A 16,661-nucleotide genomic window follows, 5' to 3' on the forward strand; every position below is an offset into this window, starting at 1 on the left:
ACCAGCTACAGCTTGTATTCTCTAGTGTATATATTTTGAGGAAATAAATACGTATAGCTATATTCATATGTAGGATCTGTACATAGTCTATTTTGCTTTTTAAAAGCAGTTTATTTATACTTGAGATACATTCTTCATTGGGACATAAATAACACTGCCTAATGCTTTAGTATATTTTAATGTCCAGAATCAATATATTAATACTTGGGTACATGTCAATGTATTTTCAATCATAATATAAATTATATTTGTCAAATTATAAACTATTATAAATTATTTTTATACTATCTCTTATGCTGAAAACTGAATGAACTACATTATATATACATGTGTTGAATTTAATATGTGGCAAATATGTTATCAGCACAGTTGATCAGTTTTTTTTCTTTTTGAGTGGTCTTTTTAACTTTCATATTGGTTTTATCCCAATTCTTGGATATTGTCTTGCTTAATACTGCTGGTGACTAATTGTGACATGGCTAAGTAGATTTAAGCATGCAAACTGGCCATCAGACTGAGGAAATCTAAATGACCTGATGGTAATCAAACCCTTATTAACACAATCACACATAAAAACTGACAGCTTTAATTTTACAAGAAAAGAAAAAATGGTAAGGAGTTGTAAAAAATATATTAGCATCTAAATTCTTTATTTTAGTTAAGATATACCTTGTATTTTCAATAAATCGTAGTTATTTCCCAGAACTGTTCTTTCTTAGATTGTTCTTTTAGTAGAGCTAACAATTTTATAGCAGATGCAGAAGTAAATCTGTGCTTGCAAATACACCCTGGGGAGTCATTTAGAATTCTCAATTAAAAATAGGGCTATATGGCACATACCAAACAAGAACAACAATAACAACAAAAAGATAACCTGTTGAATAATATATTTGGGGAATATAAATGCTGTTAATTTAGCAATAAATATTAGCAATTTTTTAAACCAGATTTCATAAAGCTCAAAAGAGAAACAATATTCAAATAGAGTGGCTTTATTTCTTCCATATTATGGATCGTATTGAACCCAATAGCTTAAAAAAGATAATGGACTGCAAAGTTTTTTGTATTTTCCCTCCCTCTCTTTTTCTCTGTGGAGTTTAGTAGTAATAGTCATTAAATTTTTTTTTTGATTAACCAAAAAAAAACAATTAAGTCATCTTGCCCAACTAATCTCTTTTTTTACTTCCTCTTCTTCAAGTCCCAAGACTTCTAGTTGAATGGAAGAGCAGGACAAAGGTATCACTATTAACTCTGTGAGACAGAAATTACTTCCTTCCCCAATTCCTGCCTACCCCTCAACATAAAACAGTAAGAAAAGCAAATGGTCTATTAGCAAATCCAATACTAACCTCAACTTTGTTCCAATATGGTAGTAAGTGTTGATATTTCATATTAATTGATACAATAGAAATGCAATTTTAGAGTTTTCTGGTCAGTAAGAATATGAATTGGATAGCTTTTACTATTCCAAATTAGTGCAACTGGGATATTGTTCCTAACACAGAACATTGTTTATTGCATTCAGTAAATATTAATTGAATTAGATTGAAATCACTTTTCATGGGAAGATAATTACTAATACCTGGGTAATGATAGTAGGCTCCTAATATATGAAATATATTTTTTTACTCTTTCTTCACTTTATTCGAAATAGCTTAAGTACATATGTGTGTTAAGTATGACTTGGCATCTATTTCCTATAATACATGAAATTTTATCTTTCACACAATTTTTTTTTCTTTCTCAGCACTGTTTTAAAGTTATGGACTAATCACAAAGCATGGTATTCATTTGAAAATAAATATAAAAATTTTTACATGGTAAAATTCCCAAGAGAAAAATGCCTTCAGTAACATAACATTTCACCAGAAATCAGTGAATTAACACCATAGTTTTTGCTTTATTACTAAAACTCTACTTCATTTAGGGGAATGAGAGAGGGGACAACCACACTGAATGTGTGAATGACTTTCTGTCCATTAAAATACTTAAAGAAATTGTTGCATCACTTGCAGGACTAATTTCAGAAAATTTTTTTTAAAAAAATGCGAAAACCTCACATCTTTAACAGTTCTTTTTTCTGTTTTGAATCATTCATTTATGTTTTTATGAAAATGTCATTTTAAAAAACCATTTGGGATTCCCTTTTTTTGGTAACTAAAAAGTTGCTTGTATATTTTTATGAACCCACTAAACTTAAACAGATCTCTTTAGAAAAATAATGTGGATATATTTTGCTTTCTACAGCCTGAAGAATGTTAAAATAGAAATGCTTTCTTGAATTCCCTCTTCTGGCTCAAGTTACTAGGTGGTCCCAAGTTACCAGAAGTAAAATTTATAAATCTAACCCCTAGTCTAGACATTTTCCAGCACTGACTGCAGTTCAAAAAATATTAATGTCTAGCCGGCAAAGTGAAACTCCCCCCAGTGATTTTGCAAATGACTAGAAAGTTAACCTTTTGCCAACTGCTCCTTCTGTGCATGGAGGTTATTAAAAAGAATCCAGGCATTTATAAGTATGGGCTTTTTAAGACTGAAACACCTTGGCTTGACCCTTTGTGTCTCCTTCTGTTTATTCAGGCTTGGCCTCTGTGGCTGGAATGTGTGAGCCTGAAAGGAGCTGCAGCATTAATGAAGACATTGGCCTGGGTTCAGCTTTTACCATTGCACATGAGATTGGTCACAAGTGAGTGAGTTTAAGAAAATCAAAATAAATTTTAGAGCTCCACGTTTTTGAGCAATTCATAAATAACTACTGTGTGAAATGCCCGTACTCAACCATATTTTATACCTTTTTGTCTGATTTCAATAGAGAGTGTTATCATTTAAGGTGTTGGGATAAATCATCTTAAGAATTGGAGACTTGTTAAATAGTCTCTCTGATTCAGTGATTAGTGTCCTCAGAGTAGTGAATGCACTACACTCAAGTTTTTTTTATATACATTTGAAACAGTTTAGCTTTAGCATGATCCACTCAACGCCCAATTTCTCACAGTCAAATTGTTTAAATGATCTTTCATTTCCTTAAGTGACAATACATATATATTTAAAAATCATTATTGACATCATTACCATAAAGTGAACTTTGATTTTTCACTGTTCATACATCTATGAGCATGGCCTTTTCTAGGTTTGTGTAATTACTGCTGAGCAATTTGCATTTTCAGGTGTACTTGTGGGTCAGTAAAAAACAAAATCCTGATATTACAGGAGTAGTGAGATATTATTCTCACTACTTTTTAGGAGGATCTGGAGTTTTCAATATTTGTTTTCAATAAATCTGTGCCAAAAACTATCCTATGTCTTTCCCCTCCCCCAACCCACCACCCAGTCGCAATAAAACCCTTACTTTATTTCAAGCAACAGGCAACAGTAAATGTAAAAGCTTGCTGATGTGGAGGGAGAGAAGTTTGAATGCTTTAAAAGGATAGTCAAACATTTTAAACTAAAAGAAGCAGGCTGTTTGCAAGAACTTCTGATGCTGATTGGTATGCCTTAAGTTTTTTACAGTCTGCCTTTTTGGTAGAAAAATGGATGGGGGAAAAGAACAAACAAAATGAATGTTTATTGTATAGTTGCCTCAGAGGTCATTCCTGAGATAAATCTGTAATTCATTTTTTTCTCCCTAAGTGAAGAGTAAAATTGGGTCAGTCTCTTGCGATACTTTGAAAGTTTCAATTTAAAGTTTACCACATTGGTATTGATTTATGTGTGAATTCAGGTAACCAACAAGTTTCAAACCTGACTTAATTCAGACACAAGGAAAGTCAGTATTACACTTTTAATGAAGTCCTAAAAATATTGGTATTCTAGTTTCCATTGCAATAAACAGCAGGGAAACAAAAGGGAAAAGCCCTCTTAACCAGGCAGTTTATCTTGAACTCACTTAAAAATCTGACTCATTAATGACTGTCATAATCTTATACAACCAGACTGAATTTAATAGGGTCTTTTAGGTTCAATTAAATTGAAAGGTTAGGACAAGTAACATGCAGCAGATGAATAATGTGTCAATGAGGGCACTATTGCCTCATGCAACCACAAGTTAGTCAATGTCAACATATGCATTACAAGCCCCATTCTTATATGCACTTAAATAGGCAAGGTGAGGGTTCATCTCTTTTGTATTTTTTATTAGATTCTAACTGAGCTACTCTAAGCTTATTAGATTTTTTTTGTTGACCTTATGGATAATTCCTTGTAATTCTTCCTAAGATGAATGGTTTGTACCTTATGTAGAAGAAATGTAAAAGAGAAGTAAAATATACCTCTTAAGATATATGTGCCTTGGAGTAACTATTTCACAGCTAATTCTTGTTTGATAACATGAGGGAAAATTGGGGGGAATCCACAAAATGCTTTATATTGAAAGCCAGAATGCTTCAATTCAAAAATGTTATTTGAAACACTAGAAATTAGCTTTCTTTCCATGTTGATTCCTATATCACTATCCCCTTATCCCTTTATCTTCAGACAACTAAGTAGGGTTTACTAAACATACCCCCTATTCATGGATGAAAATTCTTTTACTTGCTTCTAAGATCGTTGGGTTGAACTTTAAGGAATTTAGCAAGTCAACTGTGGTACAACTCATGTCATTATTAAAATAAAGTGCTGAAACAAAATAATATGGTAAATATATCAGGTACTTTTCAGAGTATAATGTGTTCTATATAGAGTATAAGACAAAAGTTTTTATCATTTTTATCATTTAGTAAGGTAAATGTTAAGTGATTATGAAAAATCTTTGACCATGAATTAGTTAGTACCTCTGCTGTGTTACTAGACTGTGAATATTTTGTACTAATTTTTAGGTTGTATATTAATAGAATATGGTTTTGCACCTGGGGTATACTTATGTACTGGAGAAGGAAATGGCAACCCACTCCAATATTCTTGCCTGAAAATCCCATGGACAGAGGAGCCTGTTAACACTACAGTCCATGGGGTCACAAAGAATCAGACATGACTGAGCACACACACATACTTATGTGGGAATGGTATATTTTAAACAGCAGTGGATAGCTAAGACTAGACCATGTTCATTCCCTTATGCAAGCAAAAAATCAGCTTCCTTGTCAAATGAAAAACTGATCTATATGCTTTATTTAAATATATCTGGCTTTAATGCAGGCCATAAGCTATCAACACTTAATGAAACCTTAGAGAAAAGAGTCTTTGATTTTTTTTATTAATTATGTAGCTGCCATAGGCTTTAGAAAGTGAAAAAAATTATGTTGAAGAGAATTCACAAGAATTCAACCAGGCATGTATATATTAAGAAAGCTATATATTTATACTGTATAAAAGCAGATAATCTTAAATAGAAATCTTTTAAGAAATCAATATATTTTAGAGATATATGTTGAAGTATATGTGGTTCAAGTAGCAGGACATCTGAGATTTGCTTGTTAAAGAAGAAGAAAAGAGAAAGATAAAGCAAAAATAATAACATTTTGAATTTTGTAATCTTAATGATATGTGGCTGGGATGACAGTCCATTATGCTACTCTACTATTATATATGTCTGATTTTTTCATAAAAGATGAACAGGTTTTGCAATCATAAAACTTTTAGATTTGACTTAACTCATATATCAATTAATAGCATTTGAGTGAACTATAATACTAATTTTGGAAGAATTGTTGAAAGTTGTATTAAAAGCTGCAGGGATATATAAGTCTTGCTTTTGGAAATCAGTATCAATATTTGGTCTCCAGTAGAGATATACTTTTTAAAGAAGATTGGTTAGGAGGTGAAATTTTTTAAATAAGGAAAAATGTAGCAAGACTTCAGGACAAAACTGTAAATTAGATTACTTTTGTTAGGAAGCTATTATTATTGTTCTCTTTATCCAAACTTCCCCTCTCCTGCTGCAAATACCTACGTATCTTTAATTTTATTTTTAAAATAATTTTATTTATTTATTTTTGACTATGCTGGGTCTTCGTTGCTGCAAGTGGGCTTTTTCTCTAGATGTGGTGAGTAAGGGCTACTCTACTTGTGCTTGGGCCTCTCATCGCAGTGGCTTCTCTTGTTGCAGATCTTAAGTTCTAGGGCTCACGGGCTTCAGTAATTGTGGCATGCAGGCTCAGTAGTTGCAGCTCCTGGACTCTAGAGCACAGGCTCAATAGTTGTGGTGCATGGGCTTAATTGCTCTGTGGCATGTGAGATCTTCCCTGACCAGGGATTGAACCTGTGCCTCCTGCCTTGCCAGGCAGATTCTTTACCAGTGAGCCACCATGGAAACCCCCTAAATATCTTTAAATGTTTGATCGGTGCTGTTTTTTTTTTTTTTTTTCTCTTTTTGGTGGATATATAATATATGGAGACTTTATTTTTTCTTTATATATATTTTTACTTTTTGTTTCATATTGGGAGTATAGTTGATTAACAATGTTATGGTAGTTTCAGGTGTACAATAAAGTGATTGAGTTATACATATACATATGACTATTCTTTTTCAAATTCTTTTCCAGTTGAGGTTGTTACATAATGAGCACAATTCCCTGTGCTACACAGTAGGCCTTTGTTGGTTATCCGTTTTAAATGTAGCAATGTGTACAAGTGTTGTGTTTTCTTGGTAGAAGGCTAATAATAAACATACACTAAGGTAGTTGGTACTTGAATGCCTTTGTCTAACTTTGGTATCAAAATAGTGTTAGTCTTATAAAAATGAGTTAAGTATTCTGTTTTTTCAAAGTGTTTGCTTTCCCATGAGTAAGTTTTTAAATGGTTAGGTATAATTTGTATACAATAAATATGCATCCATTTTGGGTACAGTTTGATGAATTTTGACAAATATATATAACTATGTACCCATCACCGCAATCACGATATCAACACGAATATTACCTGAGAAAAGTCCCTCTGCTCCCTTTTATAGTCAGTCTCCACACTCTTACAGCTTTCCTTGGCCCCAGACAACCACAGATCTAGCTTTTATCTTTATAGATTAAACTTGTCTTTCCAATAGTTTCCTGTAGTTTTAAGTAGACTCATTTAGTGGGTACCCGTTTGTGACTAGCTTTCTTCCCTCAGCACAGGTTTTGAGATTCATTTCATGTTGTTATGTATATCGATAGTTCTTTTTTTTTGTGAGGAATATTCCATATCATAATAGCATACATCACATTTTAGGCTATTTCTTGTCTGGAGCTATTTTAAATAGATTTGGTGTATAAGAATTTGTATGGACATACGGTTTCATTTCTCTTGGGTAGTCCTGCTGGTAGAATGGTATATGTTAGTTTCACTTTATAATAAACAAACTCTAATTCACAATGGCTGTATACCATTTTGCATTCCCACTAGCAGTCTATGGGAGTTCTAGTTACTTCAGATCCTTGCTAACATTTATTATTATGTCTTTTTGATTTACCCATTATACATTTTAGTGGTATCTCATTGTGGCTTTAATTAATTATCTATTTTCTGATAAATAGTGATGATAAACATCTTTTCATGTGCATATTTGTTATTTATTATCTTCTGAAATGTCTACTCAAATTCTTTTCCCATTTGGAAAAAAAAAACTGAGGTGTTTCTTATTGAACTGCAAGAATTCTGAATATATTCTGGATAAAAGTCTTTATCATATATATGCAATGTGAATATTTTTTCCAGGTCTTTTGCTTATCATTCATTTTTTAATGATGTCTTGTGAAAAGTAGAATTAAATTTTGATGAAATCTTATTTATATTTTTTGTATGGTTTGTGTTTTTGTGTCCTAAGAAATCTTTGTCTGCTTCAAGATTGTGAAGATTTTCTTCAATATTTTTGTCTCAGTTTTATACTTTTAGCTTTTATATTAAGATCTATAATGCACTTTGAGTTAACTTCTTTTGTATGATGTGAAGTAAGGGTTGAAATTCCTCTTCTTCCTCATATGAAGATCCAGTTATTTCAGTCCAATTTGTCAAAAAATTGTTGGTTTGTAGCTTTCTTTTCATTTCTTTGACTAGTTTTGGTATCAGAATAAAGTTAGTCTTATAAATTGAATTAAGAAGTGTTCTGTTTTCTAGAAGAGTTTGTATACATAAGTTTGATATTATTTCATTTTTAATGTTTAATAGACTTACCAATGAAGCCATCTGAGCCTGGAATTTCATTTGTAGGACTATTATTAATAATTTAATTTTTCAATTAGATGTGAGATAACATTTAAAATCTTTGAGTCTTTCCCTGGGGGGGGTTAACTTTGTATTTCGACATATTTGACTATTTCAGCAAAATTACCAATTTTGTTTTACAGTTATTCTTATTATTGTCTCCTTTAATGTCTATAATATAAATAATGACATTTCATCATTTACTCTTGATATTTGTAATTTGTGTTTTCTCCTTTTTTTCCAGCTTTATTGAGATATAATTGACATATAACATTGTATAAGTTTAAGGTGTACAGCGTGATGATTTGATACACGTATATATTACGAAATGATTACCATGATAAGGTTAGTTAACAGATCCAGCACATCATATAATTGCTTCTTTGTGTGGGTATGGTGAGAATATTTAAGATTGATTCTGTTGGCAAGTTTCAAGTATACAATACAGTGCTTGCATGCGTGCTAAGTTGCTTCAGTCATGTCCAACTCTGTGCGATCCTATCTATGGACTGTAGCCCATCAGGCTCCTCTGTCCATGGGATTCTCCAGGCAAGAATACTGGAGTGGGTTGCCATGCCTCCTCCAGATCTTCCCAACACAAAGATCAAACCTGTGTCTCCTGCATCTCCTGCATTGCAGGCAGATTCTTTACTGCTGAGCCACAAGGGAAGCCCATACAATACAGTATTATTAACTATAGTCAGCCATGCTTTCCTGAGACCCCCCAGAACTTATTCATCTCATAACTGGAAGTTTGTACACTTTGAACAACATCTTCCCATTTCTCCCAGACCCCAATCCCCTGACAATCACCAGTTTACTCTGTATGAGTTCAGCTTTTTTCGATTCCAAATATATCGTGAGATCAAACAGTATTTGTCTTTATTCGACTTATTTCACTTATCTTAATGCCCCAAGTTTCATCCATGTTGCAAATATTTTCTTCCTTTCATAGAGTCCCTTTTGTTTTGTTGATTGTTGATTTTGCTATACAGAAGGGAATGGCAGAATTTCCTTTTTTATGACTGAATAATATTCCACTGTGTGAGCGGGGATGTGTATCACATTTCCTTTATCCATTCATTCATTGGTGGATACTTGGTATGCTTTCATATTTTGGCTGTTGTGAGCAATACTGCAATGAAGATGAGAGTTTAGGTATCTATTTGCAATAGAGATTTTATTTCCTCTGACTACATATCCCAAAGTGGGATGGCTGGATCATATGATCCATATCATATGGAAAATATCATAGTTCTATTTTCAATTTTTTTGAGAAAACTTAATACTATTTTCCATAGTGGCTATACCAATTTACATTCTCACCAGCAGTGCAAAGTAGTTCCCTTTTCTCCACATCCTTGCCAGCACTTGTAATCTCTTGTTAGCCATTCTAACAGATATAAAATTATATCTCATTGTGGTTTTGATTTTCCCAGGTGATTAGTGATGTGAGCATCTTTTCAAGTACTTATTGGCCCTCTGTATGTCTTCTTTGGATCCAGTTGATAGTGCTGTTCAGGTCAACTGTATCCTTACTGATTTTTTATTCCTGTTTGATTGATCGGTTATTGGGAAAGGGATGTTTAAATCTCCAATTATAGTAATGGATTTGTGTGTTTCCCTATACTTTTGTATCAGTTTTGACTCAAATGTTTGACACTATTGTTAAATGCATACATTCTTGTTAAGTTTTTTGTCTCCTTGGAGAAATGACCTCTAAGTTATTGTTTAATATTTTTATCCTGAGAATTTCTCTTTTCTGAAGTATTCTTTGTCTAAAATTAATATAGCTGCCCCAGTTTTCTCTTGATTCATATGAGCAAGGTTTATCTGTGTATGTACATCCCTTTAGCTTCACTGAGTCTTTATATTTATAGTGGATTTCTTAAATTCGGTATATAATTAGTTCTTATATCTTTATTCACTCTTGATAGTTTCTCGCTTTTAATTGATGTATTTAAACCATTTATATTTAAAGTGATTATTAATATAGTTGAATTAATATCTACTATTTTTGTAACTTTTCTCTTTGTTGCAGTTTGTTTTGTTTCCTTCTCTTTTTCTCCTTTCTCTGGTTTTAATTGAGCATTTTACATGGTTTTATTTTATCTCTTCTCATAGCTTATCAATTATGCTTCCTTTAAAATTTTAATGGTTTCTCTTGGGTTTTAGCATAAAAATTTTAAATAAATTTATATATTTATTTATTTATTTTTAATTAGTTAATTTATTTAATTTTCCTTTTCCCTGAAGCACTTCTTTTAACATTTCTTTCAGTACAGGTCTACTGATAATAGCTTCCCTCAGTTTTTGTTTGTGAAAGTAATTATCCTTCAGAGCTTTTGAAGAATAATTTTACTGGATATAGAATTTGCATGATGTCTGATGAAAAATTGCTGGTATTCCTATCCTTGTACTCTAGAAGATATTTCTTTTAAGATTTTGTGTCTTCTTCAGTTTGAGTCAATATAAGTAGATATTTTTTTTTAAATATTTATCCTGTTTGATATTCTCTGGACTTCCTGAGTGTGTTGTTGGTATCTGTTCATTTTGGAAAATGCTTGGTCATTACTTCAAACATTCATTCGGCTGTAGTCTTTCTTTATTCTGTTTCTGGTATTTACATTACATACATGTAATACCTTCAGATATTGTTCCAGAGTTCGTGGATGTTTTACTCTGTTTTTGGGGGGGGAGCTCTTTTTCATTCTTTTTCTCTGCATTTCAATTTTGGCAGGTTCTGTTGAGCTGTCATCAGGCTCACTGATTATTTCCTCAGTTAGTCTAGTATACTTATGAGATCATCAAAGGAATTCTTCATTTCTATTACACTGGTTTTGGTTTCTAGATTTTCTTTTGATTTTTTTTTTTTTAGAGTTTTCATCTTTCTGCCTGTTACCTATCTTTTCTCCTATATTGGCTACTTTTTTCATTAGAGCCCTTAAATATTAATTATAATTATCTTTAATTCCCATTCTGTTAGTTCCAAAATTTGTATAATATCTGAGTCTAGTTTTGATGTTTCTTTTTTCCATTTTGAATGTGTTTCAGCGTGTCTTGCCATTGTTTATTTAAAGCCAGACATGATGTATTGGATAATAGGGACTGAGGTAAATTGTACCTTAATGTGAGGTAATAAGCATTCTGTCAATAATTGTTAATGATTGAATGAATGATTGAATGATAAATGTTCATATTACAAGGTCTAACTCTAAAATGAATGTTGTGGTTCCTTTAAGGTTTTACACCCTTTGGGAAAAGCAATGAACTTACTTTTTTTCTAATATGGAAATTTTTTTTTCAATGGAAGATGACAAACATTTTACTCTGTCAGTTGATTAAGCTTTAGAGCTGTATGGTGCCATTGTTATTTACCTAAACTAGTAATACCATGTATGATATAATATGCCTGTTTCTTCCTATTTGTATTAGATTTTATGAATCTACTATTAAAATTTGTATATATTTCATATTGCTACTATTATTAAAATACTACTCCATAACTGTCAGGGCTAGGAAGAAGCCAAAATTATGTTACCTGCCTGTATACATATGCATACATGCACATATGTACACATACACATATATATATGTTACATATATTAATACAATATGCATTTTAATATATAGGCTGTCACATATGCAGACATACTCCCAATAATAGCTAAAACAATGATAGTAACATTAAGATTTTTTAAGAAAAGTTTTTATAAGAAATTCTAACAAATTGAATTACTTCACTGATTAAGTCTTTGCTATGACATGCAGTAATACAAAATGTAGGTAAAACCAATCAGGTAATTACTGAAGTAAATGTCTAGAATTACAGGACAGAATAGGTGTATGTATGTGTGTGTTATATAAATATTAAACCTACTGAAGTAGAATTCAGTTACTGTCAACTTTAAGAACTTTGATAAGGCACTCTCTTCATGCAGAAAAACAAAGAATGAATTTGTAGGCAGACACGATTGTACTAATTGGTCGACATAAATTTCAGCTGCCGTAAACGAATTCAGTTACATTTTGCTCATAGTACATGGAAGATTATAACAACAAAGGTTTCCTTGTTTCAGCTGCCTTCCCTATCTTTGCCATAATTTTCTGTCTTCCCTACCTTTCACTGCACATGCACACAAATAAATGCACATACATGTACATACCCTGCCCAAAATCTTAGTATGTCTCAAATAGCTTGTTTCCTCTGACCCCTAGCATCTTTACAGTTAGATAAAAGGAAAAAAGTGTGAAGTAGAAGTAGAAATGCATTATAGTGATATCATTGGCTTTAGAAACCTAACTTTCAACTCAGAAATGTTTATACTAAATGTGAACATTGCTTTCTACACATGTGGAAAGAGTCTAGGTCCTAGATTCTTTTAGGCACCTCGCTTGTTAAATATCTTCCTAAATAAGTTCAGAATCTTGAGTTCACTTAGTTTAGTAAATTGTATGTAAAGCCCAAAAGTAGAAGTGAATTCCAAACTCTGTTTTAGAAAACACATGAACAAATGGTAATAGCTATCCTAGTGGGTAACTGTTAAATCTAAAAATGTTTGCCAGATGTGGGTAGAGAAGTTTCTGAATACATCCCTTAAATTTCATCTTTGCTTTTTTATAACAAGTGATTCATAGCCAAGATCAGTTATGACTAAGAACAGATCAAAGAGAATAAATGGAAAATAATTGTAAGGAAAGATGTCCCTTTGTTCCTTTGTATTTTTCTACTACAATGAGAAGATGTAGTTTTGAGATTTTATAATTGTCACAATTTAGACTATAATTATTTCATCACTTTCTGAAGAGAAATTTAATCATATTGAAAATGTTAGGAAACTATTCTTTTTGTAGTTGTAAATGTGTTATATTTTTGAAGAACTGAATAGTCATCAACTTATTTTAGTGAAGAATTTATATTTAATAAAATGAAAGGCAGAGTTTAAAGTACCATGGTTTTCTAAAAAGAACAATGATGTTAATATATTAGCAACATGGCAAAATTAACTGCTTAGACAAAAAACTGAATTAAGCATTTTAAGATTTTCCTTAGCTATATAGATTTTCTGTTAGGTTTGAAAACATCTGTTTTGATTTTTAGAAGAAATCCTGACAATGCATATTAAATTTTTACTCAGCAGTCTATATTTACGCTTTTTCATTTTTACAAATCTTCCAAAAGAACCAGTATTAATTATATACCAGAATCAAAAGTAAATTGTTATTTTGTGTTACAAGAGATGCATGTTCGATCCCTGGGTTGAGAAGATGCCCTGGAGTAGGTAATGGCAGCCTGCCAGTAGGAATGGCAGTCTCCAGTATTCTTACCTAGAAAATTCCATGGACAGAGGAGTCTGGCGGGCTAGAGTCTGTAGGGTCACAAAAAGTAAGACAGGACTGAGCGCACGCACACACACACACACACACACGTTATATTACTTTTGCAGTGTTAAATGGTCGTATAATATATGGTGAAATGACATAAAATGTAATCACAAATGAGCTGCCTCGTATATATCTTAAAACATAAGACATTCTTTCCTAAGATATATCTCTTTGTATCTGTCTATCATAGAAAGGGGAAGTTTAAATATAGTTTCAAATGAAAAAATATCATTTGCATAGAAAACTATGTACTTACATTTGAGAAAAGCATGTGTAACAATAGATTAATATGTATGATAGACTCCTCAGTTACAGAAACTTAATGAGTAATCTTTATTACATATCTCTTGGTCTCTGTATAGCAACCACCTTGTCTCTGACTGATGATGCCATTTATTTTGACCTGAAACCTGTCCTCTAGCCCATTTATTACTGCTTATATGATAGTACATACTTTCAGTATATTATTCACCATCAGTTCAGTTCAGTTCAGTTTGGTCTTTCAGTTGTGTCTGACTCTTTACGACCCCATGAATCGCAGCACGCCAGGCCTCCCTGTCCATCACCATCTCCCGGAGTTCACTCAGACTCATGTCCATCGAGTCCGTGATGCCATCCAGCCATCTCATCCTCGGTCATACCCTTCTCCTACTGCCCCCAATCCCTCCCAGCATCAGAGTCTTTTCCAATGAGTCAACTCTTGGCATGAGGTGGCCAAAGTACTAGAGTTTTAGCTTCAGCATCATTCCTTCCAAAGAAATCCCAGGATTGATCGCCTTCAGAATGGACTGGTTGGATCTCCTTGCAGTCCAAGGGACTCTCAAGAGTCTTCTCCAACACCACAGTTCAAAAGCATCAATTCTTTGGTGCTCAGCCTTCTTCACAGTCCAACTCTCACATCCATACATGACTACTGGAAAAACCATAGCCTTGACTAGACGGACCTTAGTCGGCAAAGTAATGCCCCTGCTTTTGAATATGCTATCTAGGTTGATCATAACTTTTCTTCCAAGGAGTAAGTGTCTTTTAATTTCATGGCTGCAGTCACTATCTGCAGTGATTTTGGAGCCCCCAAAAATAAAGTCTGCCACTGTTTCCACTGTTTTCCCATCTATTTCCCATGAAGTGATGGGACCGGATGCCATGATCTTCGTTTTCTGAATGTTGAGCTTTAAGCCAACTTTCTTGCTCTCCTCTTTCACTTTCATCAAGAGGCTTTTTAGCTCCTCTTCACTTTCTGTCATAAGGGTGGTGTCATCTGCATATCTGAGGTGATTGATATTTCTCCCGGCAATCTTGATTCCAGCTTGTGTTTCTTCCAGTCCAGCATTTCTCATGATGTACTCTGCATAGAAGTTAAATAAGCAGGGTGACAATATACAGCCTTGACGTACTCCTTTTCCTATTTGGAACCAGTCTGTTGTTCCATGTCCAGTTCTAACTGTTGCTTCCTGACCTGCATACAGATTTCTCAAGAGGCAGCTCAGGTGGTCTGGTATGCCCATCTCTTTCAGAATTTTCCACAGTTTATTGTGACCCACACAGTCAAAGGCTTTGGCTTAGTCAATAAAGCAGAAAGATATGTTTTTCTGGAACTCTCTTGCTTTTTCCATGATCCAGCGGATGTTGGCAATTTGATCTCTGGTTCCTCTGCCTTTTCTAAAACCAGCTTGAACATCAGGAAGTTTACGGTTCACGTATTGCTTAAGCCTGGCTTGGAGAATTTTGAGCATTACTTTACTAGCATGTGAGATGAGTGCAATTGTGCCGTAGTTTGAGCATTCTTTGGCGTTGCCTTTCTTTGGGATTGGCATGAAAACTGACCTTTTCCAGTCCTATGGCCACTGCTGAGTTTTCCAAATTTGCTGGCATATTGAGTGTAGCACTTTCACAGCATCATCTTTCAGGATTTGAAATAGCTCAACTGGAATTCCATCACCTCCACTAGCTTTGTTCGTAGTGATGCTTTCTAAGGCCCACTTGACTTCACATTCCAGGGTGTCTGGCTCTAGATTAGTGATCACATCATCATGATTATCTGGGTCGTGAAGCTCTATTTTGTACAGTTCTTCTGTGTATTCTTGCCACCTCTTCTTAATATCTTCTGCTTCTGTTAGGTCCCTACCATTTCTGTCCTTTATTGAGCCCATCTTTGCATGAAATGTTCCTTGCTATCTCTAATTTTCTTGAAGAAATCAAGGGCGGTATAAATGTATGATACTTCACAAATTATGTCTGTTATGGTTCACAGTTGATCAGTATGTACTCTCTCACTGGTGTACAATTTATCTGATTTCAGAGATTTACTGAGCAGCTGCTATATATTATGGATACATTGATAATGAAAACAGTCTTCTCTTCTGAAGGAACATGTCTTTTTTTATCACTGTCTCTTTTTCTCTTTCCCTTGGTCAGTTTTCCAACTCTTGATCATTTCAAGAACATCTTCTAACTCACGCTTTTTTTTGGTATTCTTTTTTTCTTTCATAATAATACTAAGACTTTTTTTGTTGTTTCCTCTGATTGTACAAAAACAGTGTTGCGTATGTTCTGGCACTTTAGCTTGAATCTAGGCACCCATACTAATAGTCATTGTATTTGTTACCATCACCCCAGTTTCACTTAAAAATATCTTTGATGAAGCAGAAGAATTATCAATTTTATTAAATCATGACTCTTAAGTGCATGTCTTTGAACAAATCATCTGTTTCATAGAATGGGAAGTATGTAAACCTCCTTTTGCTTCATGTCTTAGTCTGTTGGTTGTTATAATGAAAAGTGCTTGTGCAGTCGTTTGAGATGAACTAGCTACTTTTTCCTGGAACACAATTTGTATTTAAAAGAACAAATGAAAAACTATGGGTGGTTAGCAGAAATTCACTTGAAAAATGAACAAAAGAGCTTACTATTCAAGGAAAACAAACAATCCTGTTTATTGCCAATGAAAATTTGAACGTTTTTGAGCGAAAATTCAAATTTAATAAAAGTTCTGTCACTGAGCCTGCCAGCTTCCTAATATTTAAAGAAAGACTTTCCCAGTGAGATTGGTGATAGTTGATGAAACAGGATACAAAGAGATCACTGATAACGGTTTCAGAATCTGCATTACGACTAAGCTTTTTAAGAAATTTCTAGTTGTCAAGTTTTATTGTAGAATCAAAAAA

The 16,661-nt window shown here is 33.2% G+C and overlaps 1 protein-coding gene across 1 annotated transcript in view; it reads left to right on the plus strand.

The window, feature by feature from the left end:
• The window catches only part of ADAMTS6 (ADAM metallopeptidase with thrombospondin type 1 motif 6), a 284,847-nt gene that overhangs the window by 112,952 nt on the left and 155,234 nt on the right, over positions 1-16,661 (plus strand). The window contains exon 9 of the mRNA XM_005694638.3: positions 2,581-2,686. Within this exon, the coding sequence (XP_005694695.1) occupies positions 2,581-2,686 (106 nt within the window). The remainder of the gene's footprint in view (positions 1-2,580; positions 2,687-16,661) is intronic.

This window comes from Capra hircus, chromosome 20 (assembly GCF_001704415.2).
Source record: "Capra hircus breed San Clemente chromosome 20, ASM170441v1, whole genome shotgun sequence".
Lineage (NCBI taxonomy): Eukaryota > Metazoa > Chordata > Mammalia > Artiodactyla > Bovidae > Capra > Capra hircus.